Source organism: Octopus bimaculoides, chromosome 10 (assembly GCF_046866305.1).
Source record: "Octopus bimaculoides isolate indiv1 chromosome 10, ASM4686630v1, whole genome shotgun sequence".
Classification (NCBI taxonomy): Eukaryota; Metazoa; Mollusca; class Cephalopoda; order Octopoda; family Octopodidae; genus Octopus; species Octopus bimaculoides.
In genome coordinates, this window is record NC_142937.1 from 12,973,501 (window position 1) to 12,999,532 (window position 26,032).

The 26,032-nt window shown below is 35.8% G+C and overlaps 1 protein-coding gene and 1 long non-coding RNA gene across 24 annotated transcripts in view; one reads left to right on the forward strand and one right to left on the reverse strand.

Moving 5' to 3' along the window:
- LOC106869227 (tolloid-like protein 2) overlaps window positions 1-26,032 on the forward strand; it is a 1,141,949-nt gene that overhangs the window by 868,176 nt on the left and 247,741 nt on the right. For all 22 annotated transcript variants that reach the window (XM_089358367.1, XM_089358378.1, XM_089358375.1 and 19 more), the window contains 2 exons: window positions 9,867-10,081; window positions 20,314-20,505. In XM_089358367.1, coding sequence (XP_089214493.1) covers window positions 9,867-10,081; window positions 20,314-20,505 — 407 coding nt within the window. The remainder of the gene's footprint in view (window positions 1-9,866; window positions 10,082-20,313; window positions 20,506-26,032) is intronic.
- Window positions 16,800-26,032, reverse strand: part of LOC106869228 (uncharacterized) — a 30,953-nt gene continuing 21,720 nt past the window's right edge. For both annotated transcript variants that reach the window (XR_016243336.1, XR_016243337.1), the window contains 2 exons: window positions 20,305-20,376; window positions 16,800-17,060 (listed from right to left, as the gene is read on the reverse strand). This is a non-coding gene — a long non-coding RNA (uncharacterized LOC106869228). The remainder of the gene's footprint in view (window positions 17,061-20,304; window positions 20,377-26,032) is intronic.

Genomic DNA, 26,032 nt, shown 5'->3' on the forward strand with positions numbered 1-26,032 from the left:
AAATAATTTTCTTTATCCACTTCTTTACAAGGTTGACTAGGTGCGTTTTGATAATACGCCTCTGGTTGCAGAGTCGTTGTCACCATCATGACTAACAAACCTCTGCTACACTACATTGTTCTCTCACCATTCCTACCTTTTTGGTATCATTTTCAGTTTTTATACCCCTACAGAAGAGGGAGGGGAGACAAAAAAGAGAAAGAAAATACCTGTACACTCATCAAAAATTATAGCTGACTTTTTTTACATTTATTCAAAAAAGAAAATGCTTTTTTCCTCTCTTGTTTTTATATGTATGCTTTTACAGATATTTTTCTATTAAAAAGTTGTTGATTCATACACACTCACGCACACACACTCACATGCTCATACGCTCATACGCTCATACACACACGTGCAGCATTACACAGGCACACAGCATACCTTAATTGCATGTGCAAAGTCATCGAATTGTATGGTGTAACATTCCAATTAATGTGTTTTATCACTGCAAACATTGACACAGTATACCTAACAGTAGTTTGTAATGCAACAAACAGATCAATAGAAAATACAACAAACTTTTATTGGAACTCACACATAAACACAAACCCACATACATACATACATACATACATACGTACGTACATACATACACACATATATTTGTCTGCCTGTTTGTCTATTGCTTTATATATATATGTATGTATGTGTATATATGTACTTATGTATGCATGTATGTATACAAGTGTATTGTGTGTGTGTGTGTGTGTGTATGTGTGTGTTTGAGTGTTGATCAGTCTATATTATTTATCATGGTGCTATAGTGATTGTTGTTTTATTCAGAGAGACAGACAGACAGACAGAGAGTTTTTTTTATTTAGTACTGTTTTATTGTAAACAATATGCTTATACTCATGGCAATTTAAAACTCTTTAGAAACACTTGCAATTAATTGCTGTATATATAATCGACAATGAGCCCTAGATCAGAGCTGATTCTTTGGACCTTTGATCCAAAAATGTATCATTTGATTTTCAGATGCAATGTATTTAGGGTCAACCATCCCCAGTACATCCTTTCTGTTGTTAGACAATATGATGGACTTTGATGGAGATGCAGTTGCTATTTTTCGCTCATTGATTTATTCACATTGTCATTAGAGAGAGTAACTGTGTAGAAGTACATTTTTCTTTTGAATTGTGTACTCATTTCAGCAAATTATTTGATGTTTACATGGAAATATACACACAATCTGGGTATGAAATAATATTCTAATTATCATGCACTCAAGTCCATAGCATAATGTTGATATTGATAACAGAGTTAAAATGATTATCAGAGGAATTATTTGTTTTGACTGCCTATCTCAAACAATATTTTTGTGTACAATAGTGCTGGTGTTAAAATCCAAGGAAACTGCTCAGAAAAACCTTTATGGACACATTTTATTTGTGTTTTCCTCTAGAGAAGAAAGTTATTATTTCAAGAAAATAGCATAGGAAAAAGGGTTTAGTTTTTTCCATTAGATATGTTTTCTCCTCTCATTGAACCTGATTACTTATTATTATTATTATTATTATTATTATTATTATTATTATCATTATTATCATTGTTGTTATTGTTGTCATTTGAGCTGGCAAGATTGTTAGCATACCAAGCAGAATACATAGCAGAATACTATTTCATTGCGTCTTACAACCTTTTCAATAGTCGTTTTATTGGTGAGTGTGTTAAATTATAAGACACCAAAAGAGAATGACTTTCCCTAGACACAACAGAATTATTATTATTATTATTATTCTTATTATTATTATTATTATTATTATTATTATTATTATTATTATTATTATTATTATTATTATTATTATTATTATTATTATTATTATTATTATTCTTATTATTATTCTTATTATTATTATTATTATTATTATTATTATTATTATTATTATTATTCTTATTATTATTATTATTATTATTATTATTATTATTATTATTATTATTCTTATTATTATTCTTATTATTATTATTATTATTATTATTATTATTATTATTATTATTATTATTATTATTATTCTTATTATTATTCTTATTATCATTATTATTATTATTATTATTATTATTATTATTATTATTATTATTATTATTATTATTATTATTATTATTATTATTATTATTATTATTATTAAGGCAGCAAGCTGGCAGAATCATTAGCATGCTGGGGAAAATGCTTAGCAGCATTTTGCCTGTCACTACGTTCTGAGTTCAAGTACACTGAGGTCCACTTTGCCTTTCACTCTTTTGGGGTCAATCTAATCAACTGGCCCCCTCCTTGTGCCTAGAGTAGAAAAGAATAAATTAAGTTCCAGTTATGCACTGGGGTCGATGTAATTGGCTAGTTCCCTCTCCTAAAAACATTGACTTGTTTATATTGCCAGTAGAGGAAGAAACTATATCTATCTATCTATCTGTCTGAAGGTGCCATCACGGCGCCGGAAGTGAGGGACGCGATGGCGGGATGCTCGAGGGACAAATCTCCGGGTTTGGATGGTCTGCCCTACGAGCTTTACAACTGTAAGCCAGACTTGTTTGGAGACGTCTTGGCGGCCGTGTACTGCAACTGGCAGCAAAACGGGAGCATTCCCGGTTTTGTGAGTCGAGGAGCCGTAACGCTGCTGAAGAAAGATCCAAACAAGTGGGACGTCATAGATAACTTTAGGCCCATCACTCTGCTCAATGCAGACTTGAAAATTTTGGCCAAGGTGTTAGCCAAGCGGTTGGCGCTTGTCATCGAGAAACTGATCGGCAAGGCGCAAACGTGCGCGGTGCCGGGCAGGAGCATCCATGACAACCTCCATCTGATGCGCTACATCATAGAGAGGGTAGTTAAGGAACCTGGCATGGGTGGGGCCCTGATCAATTTAGATCAATCGAAAGCTTTCGATAGGGTAGACCATCAATACTTGGAGGCTGTCCTCATAGCAGCCGGCTTCGGTCCCATTTTCCGCGGCTGGATTGCTGCCTTGTACGGAGGGATCCGTTCGGTAGTTCGCGTCAATGGGCATCTATCAAGACCCTTCGACATTGCACGTTCGGTCCGTCAGGGATGCCCCCTCTCGTCGCTTCTGTACGTGTTGACTCTCGAGCCACTACTGCGGAAGCTGGCGACGCTGAGGGGCATCCCGCGAGAGTTGGGATGCGGGACGAGCGTGTCGTCATACGCGGACGACGTCACCGTCATAGTGTCTAGCCAAAAGCACATCGAGCTTGTCGGCGAGACACTGAGAGAATACGAAGCGGTAACGGGAGCGAAAATCAACCGGGATAAGTCAGTGGGCTTGCGGCTCGGCACCTGGAGAAGCAACCCCATGCCGTCAAGTAGCGCCTCCGTCGTGGGACGTTGGACTGACGGTCCGGTTGAGATGCTCGGGGTCTGGTTTGGTCCAGACCTCCAAACGGAGAAGAACTGGGACGAGATAACGAGAAGGGTGGCCACTCTAGCCCGGCAATGGGCCGAGAGGAAGCTTTCCCTGAAAGGTCGGGCGGAGGTGGCGAACACGTACATCGCGTCCGTCATCTACTACCGCCTGACCGTCGTTCCTTGTCCCGACCCTACCATCACCAAACTGGAGCGCATCCTCTTCCGCTTCTTGTGGAAAGGAAGCGTTCCGATGGTTAGGCGATCCGTTTGCTGCCAACACCCGTTAAAAGGAGGACTGGGCATGCCGTGGTTGATGATGCGCAGACACGCGCTGAGACTGCGACATCTCCGGCTCTACGTAGACAGCAGTGAACAGGTGTGGTCGCCGTTTGTGCGGCGCGCTTTCCCGCAGCTCGTCTCCATGACCGAACTGCAGTCATGGATCAAGAAGAGGCCGAGGAAGGGCGAATGGCACCGCGAGTGTCGCGCTGCTCTTCGGCAACTCCAACAACCCGGGTCAACCTTGAGCGACTGCATCACAACTAACGCATTCTATAGTGGATTAGTGGAGGGAAGGTACGACGACGATCTCGGGGCGAACCTGGGCGTCGACGAGGAATACCTGACCCGCCTGTTTAAGACGACCTTCGGGCCGGGACCTATGGACAACTTCCAGAGATCCCTGGCCTGGCAGTGCTATCGAGAAGCACTACCCGTTCGGGATAAGCTCTACAGGCATGGCTCGAGAAACACGGGGCCGACCTGTCCGAGATGCCGGCAGAGCGACGAAACCGTTCTGCACGCACTCGTACAGTGTCCCACCATTTCCGAGCTGTGGGCTTACGTCGAACAACTGCTATCGCGTGTGGGACGAGTCGGTCTATCAGCCGAGTCTATCGTGAATATTGTCGCGCCTCCTTCCTTTAAACGGGAAGGAAGAGCTATTTTCATCGTACTTGTGGCTATGGCGAAAGAATGTGTATGGTGGACGCGTCTGAAAGGTCTAGAGACAAAGACTTTCCTCTCTGGGCAATCTCTCATCAACTTCTTCAAGTATCACCTGAAGAGGAAGTTGAGAGTAGAAAGGGAAGTCTTGTCTAGTGAATGCTTCAAAAAAAGATGGGTGAATGTAGCAAGGATGGCACGTGTGAACGACGGAGCCATCTTGAGCATAACCCTATGAACAAGAAAAAAAAATAAAACAAAAAGGCAAAAGAGAGTCACTTACTGTTATAGTTTCTTCAATGAGAATATTGACCAAGGTTACCGTGGTCTTTTCCGTAGGCTTTTCCTTCCACGGCTAAACCTAAACTGTCCTCCCCTCTTTTTACACGAGAACATTACTGTGTGATACACGATCCCTATTGATTGGCCTTTCCTTTTCTTTTTTTTTCGATCCCTTTTGATCGAACTGCCCCTTTTTCCCTTCCTACGATCCCTTTTGATCGACACCACCAATTTTTTTTTTTTTTTTTTTTTTTTCCTTCCCCCTCCCAAAAAGAAAAGCTCTACATTGTATTTGTCCCATCTTCGTTGAGCCCTGTGTGGCTAATAAAAGAAATGTATCTGTCTATCTATCTATCTATCTATCTATCTGTCTGTCTATCTATCTGTCTATCTATCTATCTATCTGTCTATCTATGTATCTATCTATCTATCTGTCTGTCTATCTATCTATCTATCTATCTATCTATCTGTCTGTCTATCTATCTGTCTACAATACACAGCCCAGTCTGGGAATCAAACCCACTATCTCATGACTGTGAGCCCAGTGGCTCTGTGGTTAGAGCAACAGGCTCACAATCATGAGGTCATGATATATACAAAAAGGAGGAAATATTTATGGCTCAGGGCAATTTGCATAATTTAAACAAAATTTACTAAGAGAAATAACTCAGAGAGTGACCAGTAGTATGACTACAAACAATAATGATGAATGAACTGACCGGGTTGACTGGCTAGCTGGCTGGGTAGCTGGCTGGTTGGTTCTCTTCTGCAGTTTCCAGCTGCCAAGATCACTTGAAAGCTATGATAAAAGATGTTTTCCACTTACCGGTACTGAAACCGGAACTCTGTGCTTGCATATCAAACTTGTTAATCATACAGCTGTACCTTCATTCGTAATGCAAATACAAAAACTAAGCACAATCTATTAAGCAATATAAAAACAGAAATACTTTTTTGTGATCAGAATTTATTGGTGGTTATCAAAGGATTTTGAAAATTGACTATAAATATATAATGATTGGTGAACGTAAATATTCAATACTATGCTTCAATAGTTGGAGAATCATGTCTGGGAGATAAGCTCTCTGGTGAATAGGTTTATGAACATTTTCTTATGTAACTCGATCATCTGGCTCTCAAGTGATTTGAACTTCTGTTTGTTGAAATATTTCACTTAAACAGATTTAACAGGTGAAGAAGGCAATTTTATATTGTTGTTGCTTCCAGCTCCTTAATGTGTTCAAGAATTGGGGAATGGTATGCATTTTGTATTGAGCACTTGATGAAGTTTGAAGTAGCTTTAAAAAAAAATTGTTGTTGTTTTGTTTTGTTTTGGAAGAGTTGGGGGGTGGGGGGGTGGCAGTTAATAGAAAATCTCTGGTGTATTTAATTGTCTTAATGAACATATATTCATGTAAGATGACAGACCTCAGACCTTAATTTAGAATGGAAGTGTGACAGCCAAATAATTTACTTCCTGAACATGTCACTTGTGGTTGGTATTTTATAGATTAGTTTTCTCTTATTTGATGCTTTCACCATTTTGTAAAGTTTATTTTGCTCAATGAAAAAAATATACAAGACCATTATTATATAGCAGAACAGTAAAAGGCGGCAAACTGGCAAAGACATTAGCACGCCAGGTGAAATGTTTAGCGGTATTTTGCCTGTCTTTACTTTCTGAGTTCAAATTCTGCCCAGGTTGACTTTACCTTTCATCCTTTTGGGGTTGATAAATTAAGTACCAGTTGTGTAATGAGGTCGATCTAATCAACTGCCCCCCCCCCCCCTAAAAATTTCAGGCCTTGTGTCTAGAGTAGAAAAGAATTGGTAATTCTGATGGTTTCATAGCAACGTTACCTACCATGAAGATGCATGGCTAAGGCAGTGTGTTTGGTCCTTCAGCAAGACACTCTATTTCATGTTGCTCCACTCAACTCAGCCAGCAAAAATGAGTTGTACTTGTAAATCAAAGAGTCAGCCTTGTTGCATTGAGTCACGCTAAATCTCTCTGAGAACTACATTAAGAGTACACAAGTCCGTGGGGTGCTCAGCCACTTGCATGTTAATTTCACGAGCAGGCTAAATCCTTGACCGGATCATCTGGAACCCGTATCATAGTAGCTGATTGAGTGACAGTTATTATTTATCATTACTATCATTATCATCATTAGTCTACTTTGCTACATTTGCATAGACTGGGCCTTCTCTAGCATAGATTGGGCCTTTTCCAGCATACTTATTGAAGTCCATCATCTATCTTTTGTGAGGTCAGCATTCTGAGGTCAGCCTTCACCATTTCCAATATTTTATTTGATTTTATGTGGTGGTTGGGACAACATGTTGATATCTAATATCTCCATTTCCTCTCATGTCTTCTGTGATTTTCTCTACCATGTGTGTTCCACCTATCAGTAGATGGCTCCTCACCTTTCATTTACACCTTGTCAGTATTTTGTCATTACATTCCATATACAGTTATTTTCATACCAGTCATATCCTTTCCATAAAGCTCAGCTCAGGTTTTACCTTATCCATCATTCTTACAAGTCACTTGTACATATTCAATTTATCACACATAATTCGTTCCTCTTCACAGCCTTTGTACATGGTCCGCATTGAATAAGGTTTCATTAGTATGCAGTATCATACTTCTTGCACATACTTAATATAGACTACCTATTAATTAGATTTTTTTAAAAATTACTTCAACAGTTTTCGTCACTTTCTTAATCCTCTTAGAGCAAGCTGTAGTGCTAATTGTATTCAGATAATAAAGAAAAACCATCAATTACATCTTGCAAGCTAAGTAGTTTATGGTCTCCATTTCGTGTGGACTCTCTTACTGTTAACTGCAATTGTACTTCTCCACTACATCTGAAGTTATTACGACAGAAATAAAACTGTATCTTTGGAACTGGATACATAATACTTAGTTCCTTGCAGTCTCTTTCCAGTATAACAGGCATACTATATTCCAAACTATATCTGGCATGTGTGGCTTTGGTTACTAACCAAACTATTGGTCATTGTTGCATTGTCATTTAGACATTTAGTTTGTAGAGTATTCTTCCTAATATGGGCATTTCTCTGCGGTTCTTCGACAGATTATGTAATGAGAACAAGGTAATTTCATCATCATTTTAACATTCACTTTTGAGTTTACTGATGCAGATTTTCTGTAACTGGATGACCTTCCTGTCACCTACCCTCACCTATTTCCAAGTAAGGTAATACTCACCCATGGCCTGACATGATTTCACTTAATACTGGCAATTAATAACACCACTTGTTAGACAGTGACACACACACACACATATATGTATGTAATCTGGCAATATTTCTACAGCTGAATGCCCTTCCTAAGCCAACCACTCTGAGAGTGTAGTGGGTGCATTTTACATGCCACCAGCACAGGAGCCAGTCAGGCAGACCTGGCATCGATCACATTTGGATAGTGCTTTTTACATGCCACCGACTCAGGAGCCAGTCAGTGGGCACTGGCACTGGCCACATTCAGATGGTGCTTTTTACGTGCCACCGGCACAGGGGCCAGTCAGACGGTCCTGGCATCAATCACGTTCGGATGGTGCTTTTTACATGCCACCAGCATGGGACAAGCCCATTGCAGGTGCATCTTGTTACACTTTATTTTTAATCAGAAGACAAAACGTTTTGTTGATTTTTACCTAGCTGTTCCATCTGACATCATTCAATGTCCTGCATTGACATCCATAGGTTTGGGCTTGCAGAAAAAAATCCAGGACTGAGAAAGATTTCTAGCAGGCAAAAAACTTCTAGACTGCAAATAATAGTTCTGAGGCAAAATAATCATGCAATATCTTTTTAGTATGATAGTGGTATAAATATTAGCAGCACTGTATAATTTAGTGTTTCATTAGCTTTCATTGCTAAGCTCAAATACTATCAGAGGCTTAGCTTCGGAAGCTGTTCTCTTAAAATCATTAGCAGTGATCAACTACTAATGCATGCATTTGATTGGGGAAAATTGATATTGATTTATGTTGGTGAATGTCTATAAGTGTATACTTTGTACACACACATACATATAGAGGAAGAAAATAACTGGCAAAAATATATGTAGGTAATATGTATTCATAATCCAGTGTTGTACACAACTGAAGCAGTGTTGAATTGAAATAGTTGTCTATGTATTAATGTATATACACCATTGAGAGGCAAATTACTGCAGTGTTCATCTGAGATAAAATATCTTAAGTTTTTGTTGATTCAGCTCCATGCTGCTTACAGTTGTGTAAATTTGTAGAGCAAACCTACAAAAGTTGAAGCTAAATGAAACTGAGTTAAGCTATTATTTACTAATATATGTAACTCTTACCAAATGTGTTTAGTGCCACTTTCTTTTGTTTGTCTACTCACTCATGTATAGACACTATGTTTGTGTGTGGAAGGGTGTATAGGTGTGGCAATTTGGCTAAAAAGCTTTCTTCTCAACCATGCAGTCTTGAATTTAGTCTCGCCACACGGTATCTTGGGCAAATGTCTTCTACTATGCCCTGAGCTGACCTGGGATTTGTGAGTGAATTTGGTGAGGTCTCTCCATCTATCTATCTATCCATCTATTTATCTATCTATCTATCTGTCTCTCTGTTTGTCTGTCTGTCTTTCTGTCTATCTTTCTATATACACACACATATATACATACATACATATATGGGTGTGTGTATGTGTACATATGTATATAACTGCATGTATGTGTGTGTTTGTGTGTACCCGTCTAGATAGCACACAGTGATTGTAGATGAGCATCATCATCACACAAGTGAACTTGTTTGTTTCCAGTCTTCTGTGAAAAGCCTGTCTTTATCATCATCATCATTTAACGTCCTACTTCCATGCTAGCATGGGTTGAATGATTTGACTGAGGACTGGTGAACCAGATGGCTATGCTAGATTCCAATCTGATCTGGCAGAGTTTCTACAGCTGGATGCCCTTCCTAACGCCAGTGTAGAGGGTGCTTTTTATGTGCCACTGGCGGTACTGGCAATGGCCAGTCTTGTAATAGGAAAATATGATCTTGCTTGGAAATATCTGAGTGTTGTCAGCAAGGAGGACATCCAACTGTAAAAATTCTGCCTCAGCAAATTCCATCTGAACCATGCAAGCATGGAAAATGGACTTTAAATGATGATGATGGTACCCTATTTCTACTTATATTTATATTTATGAGTATCTTTTTTTTTATTTCTGTTTCAGTTGTAAAGCAACAGATTACTTAGAAATTTACCAACAGCTAGAAGGACCTAACAACTATTCTGTAATCCGACGCTACTGTGGAAAAAACAATCCTGGTCCAATCCTAACCGAGAAAGGAGTGAAAATTTTGTTTCACTCTGATGACGATGGAACAGACATGGGTTTCCGTGCCAGATACAAATTTATTCGAAATGATGAAGTAAACAAAGATACAGGTAAGTAACTAGTGATATTACAAAATGTTTCTGTAAACAGTTTTTGAAGCTTCTTTTTAAGTGGAATTTAACACAAAATTTCAGAGAGAGATAGATATGGCTGAGTGGTAAGAAGTTTACTTCCAAATCATATGGTTTTGAATTCAGTCCCAGTGCATGGTACCTTGAGCAAATATCTTCTACGACAGCCTTAGGCTGACCAAAGCCTTTTGAGTGGATTTAGCAGATAGAAACTGTGTGGAATCCCATCACATGTATGCATATGTATGTTTGTGTGTGTCCCCACCACCACCTGACAACAACAGTTGGTTTCTTTATGTTCCCATAACTTAGCAGTTCAACACAAGAGACCACTAAAGTAAGTACCAGACTTTAAAAGAAAGAAGTACAGCAGTTGATTTGTTTCATTGAAATCTCTCAAGATGGTGCCCCAGTATGGCCATAGTCCAGTGACTGAAACAAGTAAAAGATAAAAGAAGACGTGTTTAGCTAAAATTCCTGTCTATGTGTTCCATATATCTCTTGTCTCTTAAATCAAATGTTTCTTGTCAAACTATTCTAATGCAATCAACGTATACTGACCAGACTATCTCTAATTCACAGTCTGTCAACTCTAATGAACTCCAAAAAATCACTTATGTTTCAAACATTCTTCCTTCTGAGCAATGATATCACCTCTCTGTTGCTTTTTAAAAAATGCATTTAAATAATTACTCTTTCTTAAAATCACACACACACACACACACACACACACACACACACACACACACACACATTCTCTCTCTATCTCTCTCTCAAGGTATGTGGCCTTGTGGTTAGGGTATTACACTCACAATCACTAAGTCATGGGTTTGATTCCCAGGCAGGGTGTTGCATTTTATGTTGTTCTAGTCCACTCAGCTGTAAATGAGCAACCCTGTGACAGAATATCCTTCAGATCACAAGGAATGTTGACCTACTCCCCAAGACAGTGGGTCAGCATCATTCAAAGGCTAAAACAATGTGAAGTGTATTGGGAACAGAACAGTGATATATAGCAACATCCAACAGTGTGGTCAATACCATGATACTGTGATATTGGCATTATATATATATACATAGGCGCAGGAGTGGCTGTGTGGTAAGTAGCATGCTTACCAACCACATGGTTCCGGGTTCAGTCCCACTGCGTGGCACCTTGGGCAAATGTCTTCTACTATAGCCTCGGGCCGACCAAAGCCTTGTGAGTGGATTTGGAAGACAGAGGAAACTGAAAGAAGCTCGTCGTATATATGTATATGTATATATATATATATGTGTGTTTGTGTGTCTGTGTTTGTCCCCCAAACATTGCTTGACAACCAATGCTGGTGTGTTTACGTCCCCATAACTTAGCGGTTCGGCAAAAGAGTCTGATAAGATAAGTACTAGGCTTACAAAGAATAATTCCTGGGGTCGATATGCTCGACTAAACGCGATGCTCCAGCATGGCCGTAGTCAAATGACTGAAACAAGTAAAAGAGTATATAAACATTGGTGAAAAAAACTGATAAACCACTGCCCTTCAAACGAAAATCCTTTATAGTATTTGTTCCTTCCGAATTGCATAGACAACCCCTTGTACCTCTCACCATCGTACATGCACTGAGTTAGTAATTAGATATTTTGAAGCATGTCACCAACGACACTTCATTTTCACAAAATGCAAAATAAAATAAAACAAGCATTAAAGAAACATCTGTCATTATTCCAAGAAATGTGATTTATCCGTGCTTGTAAGGCAACGTGTTAAAAAAGATAACACTAGTGATTTGTTGTGAGAGAGAATGAAGCTTTCACAACATTTGCTTGTAAGTCTCATTGAACATTCAGTATTCCCAAAACTGTTGGGTGGATGGGGGCAGAGTGTTCATTAAGAGGGATTGGTTCAGCTAGATATATAAATGTAACAAAAAGCATTCATTTCTTGGTAAAACCACAAGAAAAGCTCATTGCAGAAGCATGTTAACTTACTAATGAGTTAAGCAATTACATAATGCAGATATGGAAAAAGGTGAAACTTTACTTTTAGGATTCGTTACAAGAACACAACATTTGTTGTTATGGGTTTAGATTTCTTCATTCATTTAATTAATTTGATATTATGAGATGATAATTAGCTTGTCAGCTTGATTAAAAAATATCGCAGTTTTAGTGGAGGAAGAGGTGGTGGTGGTGGTGGTGGTGGTGTTTGCGGCGGCGGCGATGGTGGGGCTAATAATACTGGAATCTAATTAACTACATTATGAAGGCAGTTGAGGATATGAGAACAAGACAGGTGATACTGTTCCAGATTGTGGTATTGCAGATGGATGCTACATATCCCTTGAGAATTTATATATGTTACTTACTTACTTTGCAATGTGATTTTGTAACAATAATGTTAATTGTTACAGGTATCTAATGAGCCAATCACTAGTTCATTGCATTTCTGACAGTACGTGTGACAGGAAAGCATCTTGGTACCTTGGCGCTGAGCAAATATCAACAGGGGCCCTCGTTTGAAGAGCACTGGCTTTCTGAGTTTGTCCCTGATATTTTCATCATTTGCCAATATACAGCACATATCATATTTTAACATCTATAAGGAACCCTTTTTTTGTCAAAAATTAGGTTAAAACAGTATGGGAGTTTGTTATACATGGATAGTATTACAATACCTTACAAAAACATTTTTCCAAATTTTAAGCCTAAAAAATTAGGGGGTTCCTTATACATGAGAGTTCCTTGTAAGGGGTTCCTTATATATGGTATATATATGGTATATATATATATATATATATATATATATATGTGTGTGTGTGTGTGTGTGTGTGTGTGTGTGTGTGTGTGCAAACACACACACAAACACAAATGTATATATACACATGTATATATATATAATATATACATAATAATTTAAGTGAAGAAAGAAGTCAAATTGACATTATGATTGTTTCCATAAACGAACGATTTTTAATTCATCCCATACACGGTGATGTAATACATGCTACAATATATAGAAATATGCAATTGTCATCTTTTAGTTTCTTCACGTCCTGAGATATCTTGATTTGAAAACATGATCAATCTATTAAAACAGTTTGCAATGCATTCATCTGGTTCTGTCAACAACATGCGAATAAACTGAACACTCAATGCTCTCATTTCATATATCCTAAAATATTTAAGACAATTAATCATACTAAAAGATACAGAAATCAAAATAAAATACGCACAAAAAGCTAATTAAATAACAGCCAAGATTATAATCATCCCTTCAACCTACACACACACACACTCACTCTCTTTCCTTATCTCTCTCTCTCTCTCTTTCTGTCTCTCTCTCTCTCAAACACACACATACGTATGTATGTATGTATGTATATAATGGATTTCTTCACAGTTTCTATCTGCTAAATTTTCTTAATACTACTTGCTTAAACTATCATGCTGTGGAATCTAATCATAACCACATGGTTGCAAAACGAACTTCTTACCCACAGAGCCATGCCTACACCTATATAAAATAAAAAACTTCTTCAGGTGTGATCATTTCATCGTTTTCTCATACATTGCACCTATTGGCCTATTATTCAACATGCTCTTTCTTTGTAAGACAATAGGTTGTGATTTGAGAGAGATTAACTGCAAGTTCAAATAGGACAGACAACTCTGTAGAGAATCTCTGGTTGCCTTTCTATGTCTCTTATTCTCTAATATGATGAAAAATAAAATTTTAAAAATGTCTTTTCTGTTGAATTGATAATTAGCTTCTAAAAGTTGCTAAAGATAAAAATATCAGAGGGTAAGTAGTAGTGTTAATAGCTACAACCATTCTACTATTTCTGTTGTACATTCTAGCCATGGAATTTAAATGTAATTAACCAAGGGAATAGTTTCTCTTTACTGATTATTTGGCTCTTGGAGCTGAATCATTACAGGATCAGTGGAGAAGTGGACTTCAATGAAATATATTTTTATTCATTCATCTATTTATTCAAATGGCTTGGTTTCAAGGAACGTATTGTAATCAAAGCTTTCACAGTTCCTCTGAGGCCATTGACATCAGTCTGGTTAATGCTATTTTCTTGAACAGCTGCAGAAAATACATATTTAAAAAGTAAGAATATCACCCCTCTAGAGAAAGGTGATATTCTTGGAAAGAAGGTCTGGGGAATGGGGTTAGAGTATGAACTTGGATGGGGTAAAAAAGTAGAGACAAGGGAATTGAACAAGACTAACCACAACCACCAAGGATCAAAGGTCACTGTAGTAGTGACAGACAATGCAGAATAATGAGACAGAGCTGTATGAAAGAGCTGTGTTGGTTGGTGGTGGTGGTGGTGGTGGGTCATGTTGGTTTTGAACTATGTATGAAGTTGGTAATTGTTAAGAGCTGAAGTATATTTTGGCCTTAGAAAAGGAGACTTGTTTCTGCTACGATGAGGATGTTTTTGTTGGTACTCCGTCGTTTACGACGTCAAGGGTTCCGGTTGATCCAACCAACGGAACAGCCTGCTCGTGAAATTAACGTGCAAGTGACTGAGCACTCCACACACACATGTACCCTTAACGTGACACAATGGGACAAGGCTGACCCTTTGAATTACAGGCACAACAGAAACAGGAAGTAAGAGTGAGAGAAAGTTGTGGTGAAAGAGTACAGCAGGGTTCGCCAACAAACGCCTGCCGGAGCCTCGTGGAACTTTAGGTGTTTTCGCTCAATAAACACTCACAACGCCTGGTCTGGGAATTGAAACCGTGATCCTATGACCGCAAGTCTGCTGCCCTAACCACTGGGCCATTGCACCTCCACACGATGAGGATGTAAGAATAGGACAACAGTGATGCTGTGGAAGAGTATTTGTTGTGACTTTATTTTGAAAATAATTATGGAGATGATCGTATTATTAATTAATAGAGAAATTCTTTACCTGGTCATTTGACCAGCTATAAATAAGAGTCAGATTTCCTTTGTATCTTTCAACACTGTCTTCAAAAAGAAAGGGAATTATTTAATAATGTCCTAAATGCCGTATGTTTAAGGAGGAAAATTGTCATGGAATAGGCTCCATTTGAATGCCTTTGATCTGCTGTGCTATGGTTGCCTGAAAAACAACACCAGTTTATTGGAAAGACATGGAACAGCCAGTTATAAGGTGTAAACAATGGATGCACAAGAAGTGCAATGGAATTTCTGATAGGCTGACAGTAAATAATTTTGAATGCACCTGTTACATATTATTTGTAGGTGAAGACAGTAAGCTACTTGCTATAATACATAATTTATATATGTAGATATGTTACGTGGTTTACTAGAATATAGATAGATATATAATGCATCAATTTCCATAAATTACTAGCTATAAATTAAAGGTTTGCCATTATCCATTTGCTTTTGTTAATATTTCAAATTTGATATCAGTTTTGGTGGTAGTAATTTAAGAACAAGCCACATTGGCAGTAGAACTAAAATTCGTATAGAAATAACCTTTTCAAAGTATGAATATTAAATGCAATTGTGTCCAAATTGATGATGCCAAATGAGATCATAAAAGAATGGTACGTTTTAAATGAAATAAATCAACAGCTCACAAAACAAGGATTGTATTTGATTAATATTTATTAAAATCTTGAATTCTTTCTGTATGACTGAATAGCTCTTTTATTTCCAAAAATGGTAATCTAATACCTACTTTGAGAAACATTAATTTCATATTTAACATGATTTGAAACCACTTCTGCTAATTTCTATTTTTTTTGTTTTAATTTTTCGTTTTTTTTTTTTTTTTCTGTTTTTAAAATTGCTTTCTGCTCTGTTAAACGTATTATATTCAGTGACATGCATTTCCTGATTTATGTAAATCTGACACAACTAAATCAGATTTTCAAGATCAAAAGAAATGCCAAAACTAGAATCTGCTTGTCAATATAATTAGAAATATTAAATTTCTTTCCTTCTCGTGTTTTTTACTTTTGGTTCTTTCATGAATTTTATATAAATACATTAATGAATAAACAACTTGCGACTGTGCATAAGACTAAGTTTTTAATTTCTTAAATATGAAATTTAATTTCATTGTACTACTAGGTTATGTGTGCCTTATTTCTCTATAAGACTATTAAGAAATGTTGTATTCTTACCACAATGGATTGAGACAAAATATATTCTAAAAAATTTATAATGAGTTAGACAAGTGTCAGTGCTATATATGTGTGTGTGTTTGTGTGTGAGTGTGAAAAAATACTCACACACACACACACACATATATATATACACAGTCCATTCTAAATGAAACAGGAAGAGACACATGTGATGGAGAGTCACTGAACAGTGGGAGGGTCATAGGATGTGTGATGAAAGATTTACGACAAAGGTCATTAGAATAAGAATAATTAAGTTGAAATGAAAACCAAGTATATAGTGCGTGTATTTAATTGGCAAAAATATGACCAACCCTAAATCTAACAATAAATATATATATATATATATATATATATACACACACACATACCCCCCCCCCCACATATATATATATGAAGCAAAGAAAACTGATAACAGCCTGATCTAGCTATTGCAATTAAAGAAGCCAATACTCACCATCAAATCACCAAACAGTATCACTTTATTTAATTTGATGAACTGTTTAGTAAATTAGAAACTGTAGCTAAATCTTCATCAAATCATACCAACCATGTTAAAAATAGGAAGGACACATTGTTTGGATGTTGAGAAGCATTTTTATGTACATTAAATTTTAAAAAGCTGTGACACTCACATCCATAGAAATGCTTTAAGTGTAGGCTTGCTCAATCCTGTCTGGCCTAACACTAAACACCAACATATATCCAACTCTAGAATTAATTTAGTACTGAGCTGATAATATTCATTAATTACTCAGTGCATTCCTTCTTCAATACATCCAATGGGAAACTTTTTCAAACTTTCACCCTTTATCTGTCACCACTAAAATGGATTCTGAAAAATGAGATCATTTTAAAATTTTAATTCAGACAACTTCAATGTAATTAATAGAAGTACAAAAGTTTAATTTGTTTCTAAAAATTACTTAACTAATTAATCTTCATCACCCTCCTGCATCATTTAATTAATGCCTTCTTTTTCACATACTACATACACTTCTCATAGACTACTACCTATATTCTTAATTACTATACACATTACAAGAATAAGACATCTGATGACAATTGGATGTCAAACTGATTGGAATATGATGTTGACATCTCTTTCTCCTTTCTCTGTATGTATGTGTCTGTGTGTATGTATATATTTATTTATGACTGAGTGGCCAAACGAAAGAAGAGCACTTAACTCATTTATTGAGAGTTATATGTATGGATCAAAACAGTTTCATTCAAATTCCTAAGTACTCTGAGTTTCAAAGCATGATGCTAATTCTCAGTCACTGGACATTTGAATCTCCAATGGCTGAGGATTGAAACTTGGAGTACTAAGGAATTGAGTCAAACTGCTTTGATCCATATATATACATATATATATATATATATATACATACACACACTCACAAACTTTATTTGTGAGTTAATAAGACTATCGATGGTTTCATGTAGAGGACTGAAATCTCTCAACAATTATTTAGCCTGTCACATGAGACCTTCGATACTTGTCTCCATGTGTGTGTGTGTGTGTGTGTGTGTGTTTCTGCATGCATGTGTGTGAGTGTGTGTGTGTGTGTGCATCTGTGTATTTGTGTGTCTGTGTTTGTCCCCCCATCATTGCTTGACAATCGATACAGGTGTGCTTATGTCACTGTAACTTAGCGCTTCAGAGAAATAGATCAATAGAATTAGTACTCGGCTTACAAGGAATAAGTCCTGGGGTTGATTTGTTCAACTAAAGGCTGTGCTCCAGCATGGCCGCAGTCAAATGACTGAAACAAGGAAAAGAATAAAAAAAAAATAACAATCATAAAGTCCATTGTCCATGCTGGCATGGGTTGGACGATTTGACTGGGCTGGCATGGTGGAAGACGACAGCAGACTCCAGATTCAAGCATTTTAAATATTCATCCATTTGTCTTTCAAATTGTGAATAACAACTTTTGACAAGTGTACAAGCTCCCAACTCTTAACTATTCTAGCATCTTCTTCAAGTAGGATAGTTCAATACATCTTGTAATAAGAATAAACATAAAAATACTCTAAAATCATTATTTTGACCATATTTCACAGGTAGTTTGTAGTGAAAAATTTTACAAACTTTACACATTCTACTTTAAACTAACTCAAGTATTCTCTCTAGTAGATTATTCATTTAACTCTTTTGATACCATCCCAACTGAAACCACTGGATTTTGTAATACAAATTTCATATTTTGAAATGATCCATTTTAAAACTTTTCATTAAAATTTGATATTAATGTATGTTCTAGACCAGATTAAAAACCATTATGTTATTCTGCTAAATACTTTATTATTTTCAAAATTAATTGAAGCAAAGGTTGTGTATTTCGGCAGAAATATTGTAACAAAAGGGTTAAAGAGAAAGTGTCAAATAAAAAACAGAGCAAACTAGAATGACCTTCTCTTCTTCAGAGACATGAAATAAGTCAGACTCTTTGTCCTTGTTTCTAACACTAGAAGTAGTATAATCAATTGTAAGAAAAGATAAAATAAAATATCTGGTTCAAATTGTAAATTCACAATCAAAGTTTATCCATACATCATTCTGTGATGCACCGCAGTACATCGTCAGTGATTTTTCCAGGAGTCATTCGATATTTTGGGTCTTTCAACATCAGACGCCCTAACCCAGATGATCCAGCTGGGATGAATCAAGCCCCAACTCCAGTTGAGCTAGTATTATCCTTGGTAGCATTACCTCTTCCAGTACTCACATCTGATCTGCATCCACCTTGAGCTAACCTCTACTGCCTCCATAGCCAACCTAATGTCCTTCTGTCTATTGACTTCCGTGATATCAACCATGCTGTCAGCTCTGCAGAGGAACTGGCCTGCAAACCCTATGCATCGTACCACAATGGGAACACACCTCACTAGCCTTTCATTAGTATGGCATTGCTTCACTAGTTCAGCATCTTTACTCCTCTTAATCTCAATTTCCTCCTTGATGTTTCTTCCTATTTAAATGTAACACTGCTTCTATGAACTTATTTTGAAGCAGACATTTCCTTTCTCCTGTTTTGGCCTTATAACATTGCACCCTACCTTCTAGATCCCATGACATTCATTCAGATTCTCAATTCCTATCAATATCATTCTTTCCAACTAAAAAATAACCATCTGATGCTACAGGACCAATCTTACTCTTCTAAAATGAGAGAAAGTCACTGCAGTTCCTGTTCTATTTTTAATTCTTAGACTAAAAGAATTAAACTGTATTTTATAACTTTTATAAAATTATTTTCTGCTCTTTTTTTTTTATTACTTTGTGTCATATCATTTTGGTTTTTATTATTGCAATTTTATATTGAAATATTTCAAGGGAGTGCTGATTTAGACTGAAAAATGTTTATTTTGAGATTAGGCTTGTGCTTTCTTTTTCTAAACCGTCATCAGTTACAGATATGGATTGAGTGAAAAGTTGTTAAGTATGAATAATGAGAAATATCTAGACTAATTTCTCTTCGTTATTAATCAGACTTTAAAGATGATAAAAAGAAAAAATAGTAAACTAACTGCAATTGTGACAAGGTCATATTCCCATATTTGTATTCCCTCTCCTAATGCAGTACCATATTTTAATATAATTTATGAGTTTTATCAAATCTTCAAACATTGTTTTCTTAATTTAGATACAATTTCTCAAAATTTTAAAGCCTTATTTGCTATATTTGTTTTGTATTTGTTTGAATTTTTAAAAAATTTCTTTTTTTAAAAATTAAATATTTTACTCACTTTAATTAAACTTCTGAGTTCTCACTATTTTCTGAGAAGTGATTGCAAAGCTATTTATCAAATTTGTTTTTCTTCATTCTTATCTGCAATGCTTTTACATAAATGAAAACAATTCAGATGAGAATCAGAAAAGTTTGATAAATTGTTCAAAATTGATTGTATTTGAAAAATTATTATTATTTTTTTTTTAAGGAGAGAGAGAGAGAATGAGAGAAAGATACAGAGAGAGAGAGAGAGAGAGAAAGAGATGAAGAAAATGGAGACAAAACATTAAAACATTATTATATTCCTTGATGATAATCTTGTTTTTGTTTGTTTTTTACCTTTTGTAGATTGCAGCAACACTGAATTAGTCAATGATAGATGGGGAGGTTTAATCCAGAGTCCAGAATATCCTTTAAAATATAAACCAGTTACACATTGTGAATGGCAAATCCAAGCATCTTCAAACAATAGTAAAATTTTACTTCAGTTTACAGTTTTTAAATTAGAAGGCCCAAGTAGTCTAGACCAAAAGGAAAACAGTGAGTATTTTTTCTTGATATTATTAATATTATTATTATTATTATTGTTATTATTATTAATATTGAAAGCAGTTAGCAGGCAGAATTATTACTGCATCAAAAAAATGCTTTGCAGCATTTTTTTTTTTTTTTTTTTACATTCTGAGTTCAAATTCTGCCATGGTCAACTTTGACTTCTATGTTTTCAGACTCAATGTACCAGTCAAATACTGTGGTCTATGAAATCGAATATCCCCTTCTCTCCTATATTTCAGGCCTTGTGCCTATAGTAGAAGGAATTATTATTATTATTATTTCTTTTTTATCACAGGTTTTGTTGCAGCTCCTGGAGTCTTGCATGTGTAACAGGCTTGCTGCCTGCAGCCTATGGTATAATGCTATCCATTCTTTTCAACCATCTAATACTTTCCTGATTATACTGGCCATGCCAAGGAGGCAAACCTTTTATAACAGTTCTATTGGGCACTCTATTCCTTGATATCCCTCTTGATGCTTTCTGATACTGTTCCCAAAGACCCAACAATGATTGGCACTGTCTTCACTTTCTTCATTTTCCATAGCTGGGCTAATTCATGCTCAAGAGGGTTGTACCCTTCGGTCTTTTCGCCTTCCTTCTTGACTATTCAAGGATCAAAGGGGCATGCAATATCAATAATATGGCACGTGTGGCATCTTGTCAACTATCACTAGGTCTGGTTTGTTATGCTCTAGCAGTTCGGATTGGGAAATCCCAGAGGATTTTACTAGTCTCCAATGCTGCCACTTTCTGTGGTTTGTGCTCATACCACATCTTGCTTCTCTCTAGCACCCACTTTTCGCACAGTTTCAAATTATTTATGATTATTATTATTATTATTATTATTATTATTATTGAGTGAGAGAGCAGTGCATGCCATCAAAGTGACACTGGGGTAAAATATACGAAGCCCAGTATACCCATCATGACTACCCATCTGATAAGGGTACACCAGGCACATGCATCACAACCATATGTGCGCGATATAATGGTCTCATATCAAGATAAACAGCGCAGGACCTCGCAGGTGGGGCCCAGTTAGAATTTTCTTCAGGTCGAGTAGCCCATACCGCTCAAAAGTTCCCTGAATAAGGTTTGTTTAAAGATGTTGAGCAAAACACCCATGTTTCCAAAGGTGAATTATCCAAACCCCAAAGAATTCCTCTCAACACATGGCTATGATGCTCCCCCACTACTTCTGCTCATGATCAGATATGCACATATCGTCAGCCACCAAGGGACATGCTCAACTGCTTAAGGTCAAACAACTGACAAGCAAATCTGTGATATTGAGAAGAATATTTGTTGTATTTGCCCATCTTTTTATACCAAGACAAAACAATGTACATAATAACACTTCCATTCAATTAAGAGCAGAAGCCATGAGAGCCACTGCCTGGTACTGCATCCGGGCATAATAATAATTATTATTATTATTATTTTTATTTTTTTTTTTTTTTTTTTTTTTTATTATTATTATTTTTTTTTTTTATTATTATTATTATTTTTTTTTATTATTATTATTATTATTTTTTATTATTATTATTATTATTATTATTTTTTTTTATTATTATTATTATTATTTTTTTTATTATTATTATTATTATTATTATTATTATTATTATTATTATTATTATTATTATTATTATTATTATTATTATTATTATTATTATTATTATTATTATTATTATTATTATTATTATTATTATTATTATTATTATTATTATTATTATTATTATTATTATTATTATTATTATTATTATTATTATTATTATTATTATTATTATAGCGGTGAGCGGGCAGAATCATTAGAATGCCAACAAAAATGTACAAAGCCTGAAATTTTAGAGGAGTGGGCTCATCAATTACATCAGTCCTAGGGCTTGAATGGTACTTATTTTATTGACCCCCACCAAAAAACATAAAAGCAAAGTCTGCCTCAGTGGAATTTGAACTCAGAATGTAAGGACAGACAAAATGCCGCTAAGCATTTTGCTTTGCCCAGGGTATTAACAATTCTGCCAGCTCACAACCTTATTAATAATAATCATTGTCATCATCATCATTATTGTCATCATCATCATCATCATCATCATCATCATCATCATCATCATCGTCATCTTTGGTGTCATCATCATTGACATCATCATCATTATCATCATCATCTTTATCATCATCATCTTTATCATCGTCATCATATAAGCTGTAGAATAATCAGTGATCTAGTTAAACTATCTTCTTCAAGTAGTATAATAAAAATGATGATAGGGCATTAAACTCACGATCATAAGGTCATGAGTTCGATTCCCAGTGGTGTGTTGTGTCCTTGAGCAAAACACTTTACTTCACGTTGCTCCAGTCCACTCAGCTAGCAAAAGTGAGTATTACCTGTATTTCAAAGGGCTAGCCTTGTCACACTCTGTGTGTCACGCTGAGTCTCCCTGGAAACTACGTTAGGGGTACACGTGTCTGTGGATTGCTCAGTCACTTGCACGTTAATTTTACGAGCAGGCTGTTCCATTGATCGGATCAGCTGGGATCCTCATCGTCATAACCGATGGAATGCTCCTTTTTAGTTAAACTATAATCTGTCTCATTTAAATCATCTGTGTTTGATATACATATGACTGTCATGCAATCTAATCTGCATCTTCCATAAACACGTGGCCTTTTGTTTAAACAGAAGGCTATGCCTCATTAATCTAGTGAGTTAGTGAAAAATGGCCCTCAAATAGAAGAGATAGAACAATGAAAATTCTGACAATTTAGCCCTTGATGCAGATTTCATTTGCAGTTATAGGCTTGTTTTATGTATGTTATCTCTGTTATCAACTTTGTTGTATTTTGGGAGGGTCATTACACCAAAAACGAACACACACACTGGTTCAGTTTCACTCTATTATTAGTGAATTTGTTAGGTATTTAATTAACTAATTAATGGATTGGTTGCTTAATCAGTTGTTTGACAAAATACTTTTTTTGCCATTTGCATTCTATATGGCACCAGTATGGATACTTATTATGTGACACCAGCATGATGACACAGCATCCACAAGGTCACCAAATAGTTTGCAAGAGAAAGACTTGTCAGCTGAAAAAGAAGGAGTGGAACTGAGAGAAGGGGGCTATGTGCCAGGTGAGAAGTTCGAGGGACTGATGGAAATAATAATATCAATTGAGTCAACCCGCAATATTTTACTTAATATTTTCTCATCAACTATAAAGGAATGAAATGCAAAAATTCAAAATTAACCCTTTAACATTTAAACCAGCCATATCCAGCACACATATTCTACCTGTTTTATGTTCAAATTGGCCAGACCTAGTCTCTCAAACCTACTCTACAATCTCGTTCTAAAAATAAACAATCACATCTTTGAAATCTCAAAGCTATGAGATAATACAGGATTAATTTTATAAAATGTGAATATATAAGTATAACACTTGACAAAGTAATCTGAATGCTAAAGGGTTAAACTTATGGGATTTGAATCGAAATTCCTCAAATAATAAACAATATACTGTAAAATATTCAATCTAAATCTTTATGGTTTATGTTGTTTTCACTGACCTTATAAAACTATAAGAATAATTTCTTTTGAACAGGCGCAAGATCAGCTTTTAGCTTTGCAGGAGAAGGGAGTAGTTCTTTGAATTTAGATATCGAGTCTGGAGAGATGAAAGTTAAAAATCGACAGACCTCCACTTGGGATTTGTAATGAAACCAATAAGGTACCTCATGAAACGCTATAAAGTATAGCTTGGCGCACTATTGTCTCAGCTATCTCTACCACACTTTCATATCGACTGTAGCTATGTTTATTAGTGATAGCAATGATGTCATAGTACAGCAAGAGGGTAGAAAGTAGCCACAAAGTCTAATGACTCTCTTTTGGTAAAAATCAATGAAGAAAGCTATAAAATCTGCAGCAATTATTTATTTTGCAAAGAAAAAGAAGAGAGTAAAAGTAAAAAGTAAAGGTGGGAGGAAGAGGAGGGGCAGGATATTGTTATAATTTAACTCACTGATAGGACATTTTATTTAGATAAGTCTGTTTGTTACTCTCCAGTTTGTTTTTAGTTGGGGTTTTTTTTCATATAAATTACCGATCTTTGAAATAGTTTAACGATTTATTATCATTTATTTATTTTTTATTTATTTTTTTTTTACCAAACATAAAATGTATATTCGATGAATTTGCGGCGTTTGTAATAGTAATTTAGATATCTCTTTTTTTTTTTAATATTTTTACATCAGGTATATTTGGAGTGGTGTTATAAATAACATGAACAACATCACTTTTGCACACACACACACACACACACACACACATATATGCATATACATGTATATATGTATATGTGTATATATGTATACAAAGATGTGTGTGTATATATATATATATATGTATATGTGTGTGTATACATATAATATACATGTATGTGTGCGTGTGTATATATATATAAATATATATACATATATATGTATATATATACATATATATACATATATATATACATACATATATATTCATATATATATACATAGCCTCATCACTCTTTAGATTCAAGTAAGGAAGTCTTTATCAGAAATCTGAACAAAAATGAAGGGATAAGCATAATTTGTGACTTTATCCCCTTTTTCATTTTTACTCATTCACACACATCTGTCTACTCTTTCATTTATACTTTCATTCACTCTCACCATTAACCTCCTTTTATTCACTTATTAATTGACTTCTCTAATCATGTAAATACTCCTTCATTAATTTTTTTCACTCACTCATTTTGTACATTCATTCATTTTCACAATAAGCTTCTTGTTTTATTCACTCAGTAATTCGTTTTTCTCATCATCTAGTTTCTCCATCATTCATTCTTTCTCCAAATTACATGTTCCTTTCTATGATCAATCACCTACCTCCTCATTTACTCATTCGCTCATCACCTCATTGTTTCATTCAATTAATTACAAACAACTACTCATCAATTCACTTGCCCTACCCATGCCTCATTCCCATTTCCTTAGGCTCACAATTTCTCAACAAACTCAGTTTTATTTCATATACTAATTTTTGCCCTCTACAGCCACAGACGTGGCTGTGTGGTAAGAATTTTGCTTCCCAACCACATGGTTCCCAGTTCAATCCCACTACATGGCAACTTGGGCAAGTGTCTTCTACTGTAGCCTCAAGTCAGCCAACACCTTGTGAGTGGATTTGGTCGACAGAAACTGAAAGAAGCATGTTACACACACACTCACACACACACACATATATGTCTGTCTGTATGTCTGTGCATCTTTGTGTCCATGTTTGTCTCCCCACTTGGCATCTAGTGTTGATGTGTTTATATCTCCTATAACTTAGCAGTTCAGCAAAAGAGACTGACTGAATAGGTACCAGGCTTTAAAAGAATAAGAGCTGGGGGTGAGGTTGGGATCAATTCATTTGACTAAAATTCTCCAATGTGGTGCCACAGCATGGCTGTAGTCTAATGATTGAAATAAGT